Below are 15748 nucleotides of genomic sequence, written 5' to 3'. Positions count from 1 at the left end.
AAATCAATTTAAAGGTAAATAAAATAATTGGTGATGTAATATTTTCCCTATAATTATTACAAAAACACAAAATAAGCATAAATAAGTATTTATATTTGTGTAGCCTTTTGTTTTTAGGGTTATTAACAAAGTTTATGTACTCAGACCAGTAATATTTGGGTCACAAGTTTTTGCAATGAATATTTTGTGGGTCAGAAGCCGAAAATCTTGGGAACCACTGGTCTAAAATGATCCCGTTTTCACACAAGCTGGGACTGCAGCGAACGCTTCAGGGCTTATCTTTCACCTGTTGTTCAGGTCACCATGACAAAGTCGTGGGTCGACRCGACTCATCCTCACAGACCAAATGTTTGCTTGAACGAAGTCATTCGTCTATAACGAACGTCTGATCTGCTTTCAAGGCTATGTGAAACCCTGCACTTATAAAATGACAAATGTCGAACAGCCTCCACTTCTGCTTCACCATGCAGGGTCTCCTCCTCTGCTGCCTTGTGGCCCTGGCCGGTAAGTTTTAGTTTTATCTGGTTTGGTCTAAAATACTTTTGTTCTTTATGATGCATATTAATGATAAAAGTACCTGTTTTAACTTGGATTACAAATGGAAAAAAGTGTTAAATCATTTAGGTGTTAAGAAAAACTGCTAATGAATCAGAATTTTTTTATTTATAGGGAAACTGCATTTGTTTTAATGAGTCATTAAYTGTAGATATTTGCTAATTCATGTCAGCCATATTTGTTTTTACCCACTTCAGGTGTTTTTCAGCATTTGCAACACACTTAAAGTACAATTTGTTTCATCTTAAGCTAACTCTGCAAAATGTATTATCTGACATTTATCTTCTCACAATTGTTCTAATGCTCTCTTTTTCAGCGTGTCAAAATCTACGATACGGTAAGTCTATTTTTCTCCCGATGGAGGAAGAAAAAACTTGTTTTTTTCCCACAGAGCAGAATGTTGTGATTAATCCTGAGAACATCTCTCAGATGACATCCTGAATTCAAAGAAAACCTACGAATACAAATATAAAGGAGTGGCCAACTTCACCCTCGACAAGGCAAACTTCGCAGAGTCCGGTGTGAAAATATCATGCAAGGCCAAGATCACCGGCAAGTCCGAACGAATGTTCATGTTAGAGGTGAGACTAATGAAGCAAGGAGGGAAACAAGAACACTAACCTGAAAAAAAAAAACACGAGCGGTAAAAGCTGGTATGAAACAAAGAGCTTCTTTGGGTTTGCTTTTCAAAGATCACCGATCTGGATTTTGCCGAGTTTAACGGCTTCCCGGGGAAAAACGAGTACGAAGCTTCTCCGAAACTGGCAAAACGCATCGCTGCTCAGCTCGTCAAACCTTTCATGTTCGAGTACACCAACGGGCACGTTAGTGACATCCTCGCCTCCGCCGAGGTCTCCACCACGGTCGTCAACATTGTGAGGGGAATTCTTGAGTTTTTCCAGGTCACTGTGAAAACCACCCAGAACATCTACGACCTGGAAGAGGTAAACCGCTCTGTTCCACGTACGATCGTCTCACTGTGAAATCAGCCGTTGTTGTAGGCGTCACGGTTCATGCGTTCATTTTGTTTGCAGGTTGGAATTCATGGCAAATGTCAAAGCAACTACGCCATTGAAGAGAACTCGAAAACAAACGACTGGACCATCACTCAGGTTGTGGACGTCACAAACTGCGGGGAGAAAGCAGAAATGTTCCGAGGAATGGCAAACACYGTTGAAGACAAGCTATCTGAAGAGGTTTTTTTTATTTAATTTCAAGTTATTTCTGACTTCAAATCATACAGGTCAACATCAGCTCTCCTATTGCTACATTTTTCGATGTCTGCATCTTTTTCTTTCGATCTCTGCATCCTCTGGATCCTTCTATTTTGCATCATTTGATTTTTCTACATCCTTTTTTCATTTATATTTCTACATTCTATTTCTGCATCCTCCAATCTAGAGAGGAAAATCTGTCTATTCCACAGTCAGGTGTGTTTACTCAGTCAAACCATCGGCAGAGGGGGGTCTCATTACTGAAGCTCACAGTCTGGAGCAACAGCACTTCAGTCCCTTCAATGTGAAAGGTGGCACGTTCAAGATGCAAGCCATGTAAGTGCAGGAAAACACCACCGKGTTGTTTGTCTTCATCAAACTCCAGGTGCAATAAAAAAAACACTCTCCTGCAGAAAGGAACTGACGCTTCTCCGAGTGAGCGACACAGAATCAACAATCACAGCTGGGCCCGTGGAAAGCAAGGGTGATATTGTTTACAAGTTTGTAGATGTGGACGTAAATATCCCAATTATGATGCAGAATTTGGACAATCCCTTACCAAAGGTAATTATTGATGGAGCCGTTCTATCGCCTTTTAATTAATGCCTACATGTGAAATGACCTGCTTCTGTTCGTCCACAGGCTGTTGAACTGATCAAGAGTCTGGCCGAGGCCAATCTGGACAGCATTGACAATGCAACCACTGATGACATTATAAAGGTGTACCAGCTGATGAGAGTGATCCCTTCTGAAGGACTGGAAAGTATGTGGAAGCAGTTTGCAAATGACCCTAAATACAGGTGAGGCTTTGTAGCGAATCCAGGRAGATGAACATAAACATGCATTCTGGGCCCAAAATAAAAGGAGACACTTAGGAGCATTTATAAATGGTAACTTTGTCATTTTTATTTTTTCTCGCGTATTAGGCGTTGGTTCTTGGACCTGACTGTKGAAAGTGCTGATGCTGAAATCCTGAAGTTCTTGGAAAAACGGTTTCAAGCACGAGATTTGACTTCAGTTGAAGCTTGGCAAACATTTTTGTTGGCCCTGCAGCATCTGCAGACGACACCCGAGCTGGTTGAGATGGCTAAAGTACGTTTGTTATAAAAATGGATAGTAAAAACTCTTCCTACAAGAAGTTTCTCATGGTTTTTTTTTGTCCATCTTTTGCAGATTTTCCTGAGGATGCCTTACAGTAAATCTTGTATCTATCTGTGGCACACTGTGGTTCTGTCCTACGGATCTCTGGTGTATAGGCACTGTGAGCGTTATACACCATGTCCAGTGACTGCTGTGCAGGTTGGTAATCTACAAAAAAGTTTTGTTTAAATAATTATCAGAAACATTTATCTGTTGATGTGCAATGACTGTTTGACTTTAAATAGTGTCCTTTTAGTGTCTGTTTCACCAAACCCTACCTACTGACCGTACAATTCATCATATTAAAATGTCAAACAGCCAGTATTTTCATACAAAATCATTTCAAAAATGTATTTTTCTAAAATGTACCTGTACTCCACAATCTACCCATTTGGAGACCTGCCTCCAAATTAATATCTGATTTAAAAATCCTTCATCTTAATATGTTGTTGTTTTACTCTGCCCTCCCCATAATATCGTCTAGATATTATTTACTTGTTTTATTTTTCGGATTGCACAGTCTTGATACTTTGATGGTTGTACAGCTTTTATACTTTTTTTGTTCCAAATTTTTGTATATCCTGTTCTGATTGTATATWTTTTGATTTGCCTCTGATTGTACAGCACCTTGTGAATCTATTTCTATGAAAGGTGCTATATAAATAAAACTTTACTTTACTAAATAGTCGATTAATTTTTGTTCCAGCCACTGCTGGACATGGCCACAGATGCTCTGAGGAGCAACGACAAAGACGAAATGGTCCTCGCTCTGAAAGCTCTAGGGAACGCAGGTCACCCTGGCAGCATTAAAACCATCGTGCGTTTCCTCCCGGGAGTGGCTGCTACCCCTGTGGACCTGCCTCTTCATGTCCAGAGTGCGGCCGTGCAGGCTTTGAGACTCATCGCTGTCAGAGACCCTCACAGAGTAAGAGCACATCACAACACATCCAAATAAAACTTGGATTTTAAAGCTCTCATTTCTCCTTTTGACATCAATTGARTGAATGAAAAGTGTGATAAATGTGAGTTCGAGTCCAGAACTTCACAAGCTGCTTCTCTTTTTTACTTCTGCTCTCAGGTCCAAGACGTCACCATCAGCTTGTTCCTGCAGAAGGACCTTCCAGCTGAGATCCGCATGTTGGCCCTCATGGTCCTCTTTGACACAAAGCCACCAATGGCTGTTGTTTCATTGGTGACGACACATCTAATGGAAGAGAAGGACCTTCATGTTGCTAGCTTTGCATTTTCTTACCTGCAAAGTTTGGCCACATCCTGGACTCCAGACAATCACTTCCTGTAAGTGGAACAACAATTAAATGCTGGATTTGATTATTAACCCAAACCTAATGTACGTATTTCTTGAAATTATCTTCTTATTTTGTCTAATAGCTCTATTGCCTCGAGTGTAGCTGTGAAAATCCTCTCCCCTAAATTTGGTCGTCTCGGCTATTACTACAGCAAAGCAAAGCTTCTAGACTGCTTCCACGGTATGTTAGAATACAGCAGTGACTGACTGGTTTCTTAAAAGACACTAAATGACCATGTTTGTATTTTTATCTTTTTTAAGATGATTTCCTAACTGGCCTTTCATCTGAGTACTTCATGCTGAAAAGTGAACGCAATATATTTCCCACTGAAATTAAGGCAAAAGGAAAAATTCATATGATTGGTAGAATACTCCAGCTGTTGGAGGTACAGTTGCAAAATATCACTGTGTAAATACAAAAACATTTTTTTATATAAATATATAAAAATCACAATCCAATAATTCTTTTCTTCCATTCCATACAGGTGGGTATCCGTGCAGATGGAATTAAAGAGCTGTTTGGAACAAGCATCCCTGGGTTTAAAGGAGATTATAACTTCAGTGACCTTCAAGCTGTTTTCAATGTGGTTAGTGATAAATGTCCCATTTAATCAAAAATGTTGTTTGCCAGTTTACCACTATATTCTGCATCATTTCCAGCTTCGAAACTGGGAGAAACTGCAGGACGATAAGCCGGTCCTTTCAGCGTATTCCCGTCTGGCGGGACAGGAGTGGTTTTTCGCCGATCTGAACAAGGAGACCATCCGCAACCTCATCACGGTTAGAAACGGCAAAGCTGAATTAATGATGTATTAAAGGGATGAAAAGTCTACAAAACGTGAAATGTTGTATCCAGGCGCTGAGCCCTTCTGCAGGGAAACCAAGTCTTCTGTTTGCTGCGATCGAGAGTTTGCGGAAAGGAATTTCGTGGCGCTACACCCGGCCATTCTTGGCATTAGAGGCTCGTTATTTCCAAGCAACGACTCTGGGTCTTCCTGTTGAAATTAGCAAATATTATAATGCTCTTACTGCCGTCACTGTTAATGGTGAGGAATCAAACACTACAACATTCTATTAACAGTGTGGCTTTTTATGTAACTAAAAACTTTTAATTTTTTCCAGCTAAAGCTACCATTAATCCACCGGTAACTGAGAACATTGGACAGCTCCTGAATTCAGAGGTTTTACTGGAAACTGATGGTTTTGCTGGGTAAATATATATTTAAATTAAAACAGAATACACTGCCTTTTTTGATACGTTTAGTTTAACTTCAATTCTCAAATCTCAAGGATTTTGTTGCCTAAAAATGTTGCCTATATTGTGACAGCTTGCTCTTGATTTATGTTTTTGAGCGGGTGAATGAACATGAATTTCCACATTTAGTTTTTGCACACTAGCTGTTGGTTAATTCCAGAAACTCAGATCCTTCAGTTTTGTCTATGCATGTCCAGTTTTTGTTTTCTGAATTTTTTTTGTTCATATCAGATCTTGAACAAATGAACAAACTYAAACTTTCAGAAATTGGTGTGCTATGAAACAAGATGATTACAGATTTTCATAAWATCAACTAATGTACCAGGTTAACACAGATTTACTGAAGTGATGTTTTTTTGTTTTCTCTCAATTGTGTTGGTTTTCATTTCTATTGGGGAAAAAATATGGTTGTTTTATATATGTAGGTTAAAAAAACAACTATTTTGTTTTTGTCCAACAAATGGTTTCCATTGAGACTTAAGTGTCAGATTTACACTAATGTTTTGACACGTTTATTATTTATTTTCTCTTTAGATACACCAAAGATTTCTGGGTTTTCTACGGGATCAACACGGATCTGTTCCAGTGTGGCTTTGAGTCAAAGAACAAAATGTCCACTGCTGTTCCATGGAAGTTCTCAGCCAAGATCAATGTTGCAGAAAAGAAATTTGAGCTGGATTTCCCTCTTTCCAAAGAAGAGATTGAACTAACTGCACTGAGGTATTTCTAAACACTAAAAATGACCATTTCCACTTGCTTTTAGGTGAACAGCAAATCATGCTCTCTTCAGCGCAACCGGTACTGAGCATCTTCTTCCTCACTGAACAGATATGACGTGTATGCAGTATTCAGAAACATCGAGGAGCCAGTTTCACCCAAAAAGTCCTCATTAATGCTTGCTGCTGATGAAGTCCTGAGAGATCCCACTGAAGTAAGACTGAGTCACATGCACCGCTGGTCTGCAGATGTTTCAGAATCTGATTTGTCATTCTGATTTATTACCTTTTTTTATCTGCTCTTATAGATCCTGAAAACCAACCGCTGGTATCCGTATTACAACGTGTGTGCTGAGAGTACAGTCTACGGAGTGGGTCTCTGTGCCGAGTATGACCTAAGGAGAGAGTACTACGATGAGGAATACCCCCTCTACTACTTCCTGGGATACGCCAACATGTCTCTCAAACTCGTTCCAGGTGTGTGTGCCGTTACAAAAACACAGATTAGGCAGTTAGGATTTATCATTTAGAGTCAATCAGTTAAATTCAGATGAAGCACACAAGGAAATGAAAACTTGCCGACTTCATTCCCATCTGGCTGCTTCATGGAGAAAAAAAAACTACAATCATTTGTTTTGTTAAGCAGCTTTTAACTTGGTAGGGTTTATAAAACTGAAATCATAATTAGTGTTTTACACAATCAGATCTCCAGTTTTATAGCCTTAAGATTCAATGATTTTACAAAAACAACTTCAACACATCAAGCCATTTTATATGAATAAAAGTTTTTGTTTTTTAGCTTGATCAAAAAATACGAAGGTGAACAACTAAAAGTAAACATGTTTGTGCCTGTTCCAAAAAATCTCAAAATAAAGGTTATTTTAAAGTGCTGACTTGACAACTAATTATTATACATGCTTTTGTCTCCTATATTTGACATTTACAGTATATCTATGAATTTCTTTGTGTCAAGAACACATTTTTTGTAGGATTTTCTGTTGACCAAGTTTGTGTTTGATATCATATGTCTTTTAATAGACTGGTTAAGTTTAAAACAGTGTTTTAGATTCAAATCGACTCCAAAAAGGAAAAAAAAAGGCTAGGTTACCTGATTAATAGCTATCTACAACTAGTTTTTGTGTTTGTTCTATCCAAGCTATTGACTTTGCAGGATGTAATGTCATAAAATGTGTCTGTAATTTGTGAAAATGTTCAAATTACTATGAACACCTAAAAGTATTTCTTTTTAGATGGGCATTGATTGAGGCAACTAAAATGTTTGACATTGAGCACATGACATTCCCTTTTACGCTCTGGATTTATACTGCAAACAGTTCTGCCTCAAACAAACTCAACAATTAAACTATTAAAGTTGTAATAAAAAACATGTTTTCCAAATGTTTTTATTAATTTTTATAAAAACCAAGACCAGCAAATGGTAATTGGTCAAAGATTTTCGTGGCCTATATTAGTTTCTTTTGATTTCATTTAATACTTTTCTAAAAGATTCGGCAAAGCAACCATGTGATCCAAGGTATAAAACAATAATGTTGTTCAGGTGTTCATGCAACTCAATGACCTTTCCACACATCCTCCTTAAATGTCTTCACTGATGAATCCTGTGCACTTTTCTCAGCCCAGACCGTCAAACCTGTTGACAAGATCCACTTTGAGCTTGACGCCGGTCCCAGCAGGCATCCAGTGAGCGCTCGCCAGCTGCTTCAGACTCTGAAGAGGCTTTCCAAGGTATTTGGTGGCTCATGCAACATTATTATCACAGCACCTGTTCTGGGGTTTGAGTCAAATATTCAAATCATGGAACTCTGCTTACAGGAAGCAACAAAGAGAATCAAGCTGTCAGATTCAGCCTCAAGTCGTAGCGACTCTAATTCCAGACCCCGTGACCTCCTGATGGAAGTAYGTTGAAGCTACACAAAGTTTTTACTTGGACTCGGAGCACTTGTTTGCACCATCTCTGGTAATGTGATGGCAACGGTTTCTGTCTCACTCCTTAGGCCTCGACACCTGAAGCTGTCTTCCGTTTCAAAGCTTTTGCCATGAGTGGGAACCAGGAGCCAGAGGGTTACGATGCAGCCATGTTCTATACACCCGAGGCAAACGCTCAAGATGCCCAACTAATTGTGTCCCAAGTTGGCGCTGACACCAACTGGAAGATGTGTGTTGACACCAGCTTGGAAGCTGATGCTGAGGCAATGGTTKGTGTAGGAAACAAATACGGATTAGTTTTACTACTGTTTATTTATTGTAATGGTCTTGCTTTTATTTATTTTTTATTTTTTTGTTCCAGGCACACATTGGATGGGGAGCAGAGTGTCAGTTGTATGACGTTTCAGTAAAAGCTGCTGTTGTACTCGATGATTCCAAGCCRGCACTCAGAGCCAAAGCACACTGGACCACGATCCCAGAATACATGACGGAGATGGGCAAAAGGTGTTCTTTTTAAACTCGTGTTTGGTTTGTTAAAAATGGAACAAACTCAAAATCTAGAAACTTCATCTTCATGTTACAGCTGTGATTAGGTCAACATGTTAAAGGAGATTTGACTTTTTCTTTTTTTTTTCTTTTTTTTTTTCCCAGAATTGAGTGTTACATCCCCGGCATGGCTTTCCTCTATGGCTTCTACCTGGACCATGASAGTAATGAGAAGCAGGAGGTGTTCGCATCAGTTGCCCCTGCCTCAGACGACACCATCGATGTGAAGGTTAAATTCCCGGAGGTATCGCAAACGTCACTTGCTGCTGTTGAATCTTTGAATGCTCTTATAAAATCCATCAGTTTACGTAGATGTCTCTCTCCCTCTTGTGTTAAAGTATACAGTGTTCTACAACAACATGCTGTTTCCAATGCCGTACGGGGGTTGGGAACATCTGAGAAACATCACAAACTCAACAATGGATTGGATTTAGATGCAGTTAACCATGTAAGTGCTTTTCATGGTTCTGTGATGCGAAGCTGGTTGTAAAACAACCAAACAGATCTGAACACTGTTTTCCCCCCTGGTTTGAGTAGAGAAAAATGTTTGAATTAAAAAAAATTAAAGGTGGTGGGCAATATGCTTAAATTTAAAGACTATTTTATGATTACAGTTTTGGTTTTGCATTTGCTTTTTATAAAAGTTAGATGAGTGTAAAAACCATTACAGGGTGGGGTGTTGTGCTTTTTCCAGGCACATAGTTTAATTCTATACCCCCATTCAAGTAACTGTTCCCTTTAGCTGTTATAAAATGCTGTATATATCAAAAATAAATTTGACTTTGCATCATAGCCTGTCTCAACACCTTAAAATTGGTCCTCTGTCACTTTGAGAACCTCCCACCATTTTGGACACTCCCACTTAAAGTACATATGACATGCCTATCCTCCATATACAAAAAGTCAAAGAAAACATTGTTATACTTAAGAAAATTGGCATAGTACAGATTATTTTACCCATTTTGTCACATAACTGGCCTATTTTCTTTTGAATTTGGCTCAGCCAAAGTGAAACAGGAAGTGACATCAAAGGAGGAACTCATGAATGAAATAAACTCTCTAGTTTTTGTTTATTAAAACAATATTTAAACTTTAACTCTTCATCTGTTTGATAGTGACTCAAAATAATCTAAAGAAACAGATTCTTCTCTACAGTCTGTGTTGTAACAATGCTCTGTTCACATCCAGACATTCCCCTTTGACATCACTTCCTGTTTCTTCACATGCAAATATCTCAACAACTGTTCATCTCGGTGACATGAAATTTGTTTTGCAATATGTTATCAATGTTATCTTTCCAAAAATGCATTCATGTTTATTACAAAAATTTGATGCCACAGGCTCTTTAAGCACATCTTGAACAATGCCAACCTTTACAACTTTTTGTAAGAGAAAAGTCTGAACATTTTTGGTAAACCGTGTCACCCTCAAGAATCGTAAAAAAAGATGGTCTCCTTGGCATCCAATAATGAATACATTTCCTTAAGTTTRTACTGAAAAGGACTGGACTGAGGAGTGGTTAGTATTACAAATGCAACAAACTTGCAGTTCCACCAGGTGATTGCCAATTGTTGCTGACGGTAATGGTGTAGCTTTGTGGGTGGAGGGGTGGGARCTTGGCTGCAGACAGAGCTCCAGGGAGGAGCTTTGATTAAATAGGTGGCCCTTTGTACGAGCAAGTGTTTTTGCACCTCCAAATGGCTACGAGAGGAGAGTTGAGGATTTCATGCATGAAGGAGTCAAAACAACACTGGAGTATGTGTGATGAAGGAATGACATTTAAACATATGATATAAAGTTAAAAAGAAAAAAAAAGATTCTGCATACCCCCCTTTTAAAAGAAAAATACCTGTTTCTAAAATACACTGTGTTGCAGATGGACGCCAAACACCTGCTGCATCATCGCTGAGTTAACACCWCGATCAGAATATGTCCTAAAAACATGCCAGATCTGCTGAGGTCCAAGACTGACTGATTTGAGATCATGCTTGTGTGAACGCTGCTGTATAAAGATAAATCAAGTTCATTTTCAATGTTTGCCCTACATAAAGCTTTCTCAATTCARCTCATGTGTGTCGTTTGCTTCAATCTGCATTTAGACTGTCAGTCTGAGCTCATTAATGTGTAACTCAAAGCTGGACAATAATCCACACAGCTGATGAAAAACCTAGAAATAGTACATCCCAGGCACGGGTTTGTGTRCAATAAACTAACTGTTCGATATTTTTTGATGCTTCTTTTATAGCCGCGTTTGGTTCTGCATAAAATCTGAAAGCGATTCACATCATACTTTATTTGCAAATCATAATTTCCCTCATAATATGCAAAAGATGGAGCGTAAACAGAACAAAACAGAGTCCAAATGGCTGGCAGAGGTTCCTGCTTCACCTGCCAGTTTGGCAAATCTTTGTTAGCAGGTCCTGTTAGGATCTAAATATCCCACGAGGGTTGCGGGGGAGGGGGGGCAGTTTTGGAGTCACGAACTGAACCTTGCATGCAAATTTTTATTGAGGATCTCTACGAAAAGAGACTGCTGTTTGCCAGGTCTGTGTGACATGTTCTGTTTGTTTGATTTGCTGACCCAACAGGGTTGTTTGTAGAGTACACAGTGACCCCACAGATGCCCTCAAAGTCCACTGCCCCCACCACATAAAGCTCTGTCCTTTGGCAACAGATTAAATCTGGATTGTTTAGCTTTTAACAATCAGCATTTTCTAAGTATCTGACKGTATTACTTTGTAAATAGACGGGATGAAGTTATTACCTGACATTAATTAACTGAGATTACTCCTAACAAATGGAATATGCCACCTGCCAAAAGCAATAATTGCGTTCTAACCAARAACCGGTCTTTGTGACAACTTTCAGCTCCTGCCTACACTGATTTAGCCAGATGGTGCTGAATTGCAAGAGAAGGCATTACCAGCTGAGCAGGACGAGCCCAATTAGAACGGCGGCAATATGGTTCATTTTCATCTGGAGTATCATGAAGGCTTTCAAGATGACGGGYGAGATCCACGTCGCCTCGTGGCCGTGGAGGAGATCAGGGTGGACTGACCTTGTGTTGGAACGGCTTCAGCGGGTTACATCAGCCGGGGCACAGACTGTCTGGTGTGCTCGTTTCAGAGGAGGAGGGATGGGCCGCTCTGTAATTGTGGCACGCCTCATTAGGTAGACTATAYGATCCAGATTAGAACCCGTCTGAGAGCAGCTGATAGTAAAACGAGGCAATGTTCAGTGCAACTGTGCCATGCTTTGTGCACAGAAGTTAATCATGGCTTTTATATTATCAAAATGGCACCTCATGGTAGATGAGCAAGAGTTTTAGCAGATAATGTAGGTTTAAAAAAACACAAACTTAAAAAAAAAACAAAGTTCATTTTATTTAAAACTGTAAACAAAGACCTGGTGTTTGCGTGTCAGTGTGAACACTAGAGGGCAGTGTTCAGCCAAAACGTGACTGGCAGGGTTGTAAATCCTGGATCCAGTCAGTATTTGTTGAGCTCCCAGAASTGCAGGCTGTGTGCAGRCTGTTGACATTCTCAATARATAAATATGTAACTTGGCTCGACAKAAGTGCTGCTCTTTTCTAGTTTGCAGAAAGAGGACACATTTTGGCCCATTGCATTGGAATAAAATAAAATACAAATCAGCTTGGCCTTGACTAGAGCATCCAAATCATTTTTAAAAAGCATTACATTTTTATTATTTCACTTATTTGAAGTTCTTTTTTTCAGGGAAACTCACGTAAATGTATGTACAGATGAAAATCCTAAAAATATTTAGTATATGATAGCCTAAWAACACATTTATTTGAAGCATAATATGCTGTTTGTGGAGTCACAATATGCTGTTCATTTTATTTTGTGAAGTAGCTTCTTATGGTTTTTGCACAGAGTTGGCAGCTTAAATAAGGCTGATGTGTGAACTCGGGCTAAAAGCTGTGAAATCTGCTTGTTTAAAATAGAAAGTGTTGAAAGTTAATATCACAAGTTTGCTGAATTATTAACCCCACAGTTCTTTAATGAACTGCTGGGGCCTAATGTAAGTTAGAGAGCTTTTTTTTCTAACAAAACATGACATCACGCCAAGTTTTATTTAAAAAAAATTTTTAAGTTTCTCTGATCTAAAGTGCCACAGCAGCTTCAGTGGGTGTTGGATACCTCCAAACACATCACTGTTGATTCATAAAGTGTCTATATCTGACTGAAAGTGTTTCTGGTTGTTTTTAAGAGCTTGATTTTAAATGTGAGTGAAATTTACATAAAAGACGTGAATGTAAAACACTTTCAGACACAGATGAGTCGTGCACTTTCATGAATAAACAAGTCAATTTGTATAGATATGACAAAGTATTAACGCCACGCTACATTTTTGTGTTTTGTTTTTTATTTTGCATGTTTTTATTTTAAATTACAAACTTAGTCGTAATACTACGAGGAAAATGTCATGTTATTACGAGGTTAAAGTCATATTAGCCTACGAGAATGAAGTCATATTTTAATATTATTCCATCCACATTATGTGACTAAATTTGCCAATGCAGCCATTAATTGCAATGTCATACAGCTTCAGTTTATCATGTGTAGCATGAAGACCTGCTACTGATGATAATTTGCTGATGAGTTAAAAGATTTCATTTGTAAAACTGATACCAAAGAATAACATCACAAGAGGCTGAACATTCATTTTAATGCAGTGGAGCTGCTTTTTCATAAGAATTCTCATGACGAGTTGTTTCTTTTAATGTTATGATTTAAAAAATAGTCTTGTAATATGTCCCAAATAGTCACTCACCCATTCATATACAGAACATTGGTTATTGCCTTATTTCTTACAAAAAATAGCTTTTAGATKTGCATAAGAAATTAAGAAACAACAAAATGTAGCACAGATGTGGGTTTTTTTTCTTCCCAAACTGCTGCTTAATTGGTGTTGGTCTGATAGTTTTTTTTTCCCTCTTTTCTTCCCTCCTTGCTTTGACTTCGTGTTTCACAACCATTTTCTCAAAAACACATGATTGTTGGTCTTTGGAGCGAGCTRCGAATGTGTTCTGTAAAAGAACTGCGCTCACACCTGTGAGGTTTGTGGCGCCTGGTAAACAAAGCTTGTCACTTTGATTGACACTGATTTCCAAAGCGACGCAGGAGAATTCGGTTTGACAGGCGGAGCATGATGAGGTGAATTATGGTGTCATGTTTTGCAACAGGAGGGATGTTTTTTTTCCAAAACAGAAATAATGGTCATTTTAAAATGGTTCATTTTAAGCCATTCTCAGCAAATACACAACAGAACGTGAGTTTTGCTAAAGGAGTCGATCTTTCTTTGCCACCAGGGTTCAGTGTCAGTTCTGATGAAAGTTTTTGAGGAAACGTGTTTTGGCCATATTAAACAATTGCATTGTGCAAATCCTATCTAGAGGTACCAAATCCATAAACGGCTTTACTCAGGCAGCTTTAGCTACTGTAATATTTTGGGATTATCCTCAGCTATCCAGAAAGCTGATCACAAACCCATAAACCCTGCCAGTGGCCGGACTATTGTGAAGCTCCCTGCAGCCGACTAGGATAAACTGTCTGTGAGCTAAACTCCAGCAAGAAAATCTGTAAAGAGTTTCACAGCCACCTATAGGAGCATCAACACAGGTATGAACGCAAAGCAACAGATTTCATTACATCAGCTCAGAATCAGTGATTTGCAGAGTCGACAAGATTTCTGTAAGTTAACAAAAAAATTTAAAAAAAGCTCCTGCAAAACAAATAGCTTTTTTTCCCATCAGGGGATGTTTGTTCTGCTATAAATTATCACCAGCAGAGTTCTACCTCTTATCATTGTTTCATGCTGTTAGATTTTTCTCCTGCCATCAATTAAATATAGATCAAAATATCAACCTTATTTCTAGCACTACTGGATGAACTTTTAATGAAACTTTCAGCGAATGTAATGAATGGATCTACAACCGATTCATTCTTGGAGTTAAACTGCACACATTCTGAGTACTAACAAGATGTGCCTTTTTATTTTGACATTGACAGTTTGTCAACCCTGTGTAAGATGCTTTTCTGGACCACTGGGTGGAGTTTRATGAATCTTTCAGGAAATAGTCRGTCCTTTTAAAGTGCCTGSAATGTCAATTTTTTTATTAATATGAATGTATTTTTGGAAAGATAACATTGAAAACATGTTGCAAAAAATAAAACTATTCAAGTCATTGAGATGAACAGAAGTTGAGCTGTTTGCATGTGAAGTCACAGGAAGTGATGTCAAGGGAATGTATGAATATGAACAGCACATTGCTACAATAGCTAACAGAGCAGAATCTGATGTTTAGATTATTATTCAAATTCAAAAATTTCAAATTCCAAAGAAAATATGCCAGCTATCTGACAAAACGAGTAAAATTATATGTAGTTTCACAAGTTATAAGAAAATTGTTTTCTTTAACTTTTTCTGTTTGAAAGATATGTCACAGGCACTTTAATGCCAACCCAAATCAAGACACCACCACAGCCAACTCGCTTTAMAAAACAAATCAAAAGGGACTATAATTCAGTTAATTAATTGTCTTAAGTTTTCATTTTAACAGGAAAAAATCCCATTGAGATTAAAAACCTGTTTTTCAAGGAAGTCCTGGCTGAGATAGGCAGCAATACAATTAAATCACACAGTTCAATTCAATTACTAAAAGGAAATACGAATATGAAACCTGTCCATATAATAAAATTAAGCACAGATCTTCTCAGTATCCATTTAAAAGCTCTAAAGTATTAAGTCTGTTYGTTTCTAGTCATTCTGCAATCCATGCAAAAGGTGCAGAATAAAAACCTTTTTACCCATTTCTGTACTGGCAAATAGAGCTGAAAGCAACATAATGTCACATGAAGGGTTGGAAAGAGTWAGGAACAGCTCTTTTCTGTTCCGTTAGATTACATATGTACTAAGGTAGTGTTCCAGGTGGTGTTTCTATTGGGTAGAGCATTACTTTTAATTTTTTTATTACGAATATTATTCTGAATGATCAAAAAGAAAAATTGTATAGGTCTTCTGGACGGGTTCTTCTCTAATGAAA

The 15748-nt window shown here is 38.3% G+C and overlaps 1 protein-coding gene across 1 annotated transcript in view; it reads left to right on the top strand.

Moving 5' to 3' along the window:
* vtg3 (vitellogenin 3, phosvitinless) overlaps positions 1-10600 on the top strand; it is a 16120-nt gene extending 5520 nt beyond the window's left edge. The window contains exons 2-29 of the mRNA XM_014034754.1: positions 402-504; positions 872-892; positions 985-1136; positions 1248-1499; positions 1590-1751; positions 1957-2105; positions 2183-2333; positions 2412-2569; positions 2696-2861; positions 2943-3068; positions 3616-3834; positions 3988-4205; positions 4299-4396; positions 4477-4601; positions 4701-4802; positions 4876-4995; positions 5072-5261; positions 5338-5425; positions 6005-6190; positions 6299-6401; positions 6495-6663; positions 7823-7932; positions 8020-8103; positions 8202-8402; positions 8495-8637; positions 8785-8923; positions 9018-9127; positions 10556-10600. Coding sequence (XP_013890208.1) covers positions 435-504; positions 872-892; positions 985-1136; positions 1248-1499; positions 1590-1751; positions 1957-2105; positions 2183-2333; positions 2412-2569; positions 2696-2861; positions 2943-3068; positions 3616-3834; positions 3988-4205; positions 4299-4396; positions 4477-4601; positions 4701-4802; positions 4876-4995; positions 5072-5261; positions 5338-5425; positions 6005-6190; positions 6299-6401; positions 6495-6663; positions 7823-7932; positions 8020-8103; positions 8202-8402; positions 8495-8637; positions 8785-8923; positions 9018-9113 — 3798 coding nt within the window. The 5' untranslated portion in view covers positions 402-434 and the 3' untranslated portion in view covers positions 9114-9127; positions 10556-10600. The remainder of the gene's footprint in view (positions 1-401; positions 505-871; positions 893-984; positions 1137-1247; positions 1500-1589; positions 1752-1956; positions 2106-2182; positions 2334-2411; positions 2570-2695; positions 2862-2942; positions 3069-3615; positions 3835-3987; positions 4206-4298; positions 4397-4476; positions 4602-4700; positions 4803-4875; positions 4996-5071; positions 5262-5337; positions 5426-6004; positions 6191-6298; positions 6402-6494; positions 6664-7822; positions 7933-8019; positions 8104-8201; positions 8403-8494; positions 8638-8784; positions 8924-9017; positions 9128-10555) is intronic.
* Positions 10601-15748: the final 5148 nt, after the last annotated feature.

Source organism: Austrofundulus limnaeus, unplaced genomic scaffold (assembly GCF_001266775.1).
Source record: "Austrofundulus limnaeus strain Quisiro unplaced genomic scaffold, Austrofundulus_limnaeus-1.0 Scaffold8, whole genome shotgun sequence".
In the NCBI taxonomy this organism is placed as follows: domain Eukaryota; kingdom Metazoa; phylum Chordata; class Actinopteri; order Cyprinodontiformes; family Rivulidae; genus Austrofundulus; species Austrofundulus limnaeus.
Note: the sequence above shows the minus strand (reverse complement) of the source record. Positions and strands in the feature narration are given on the sequence as shown.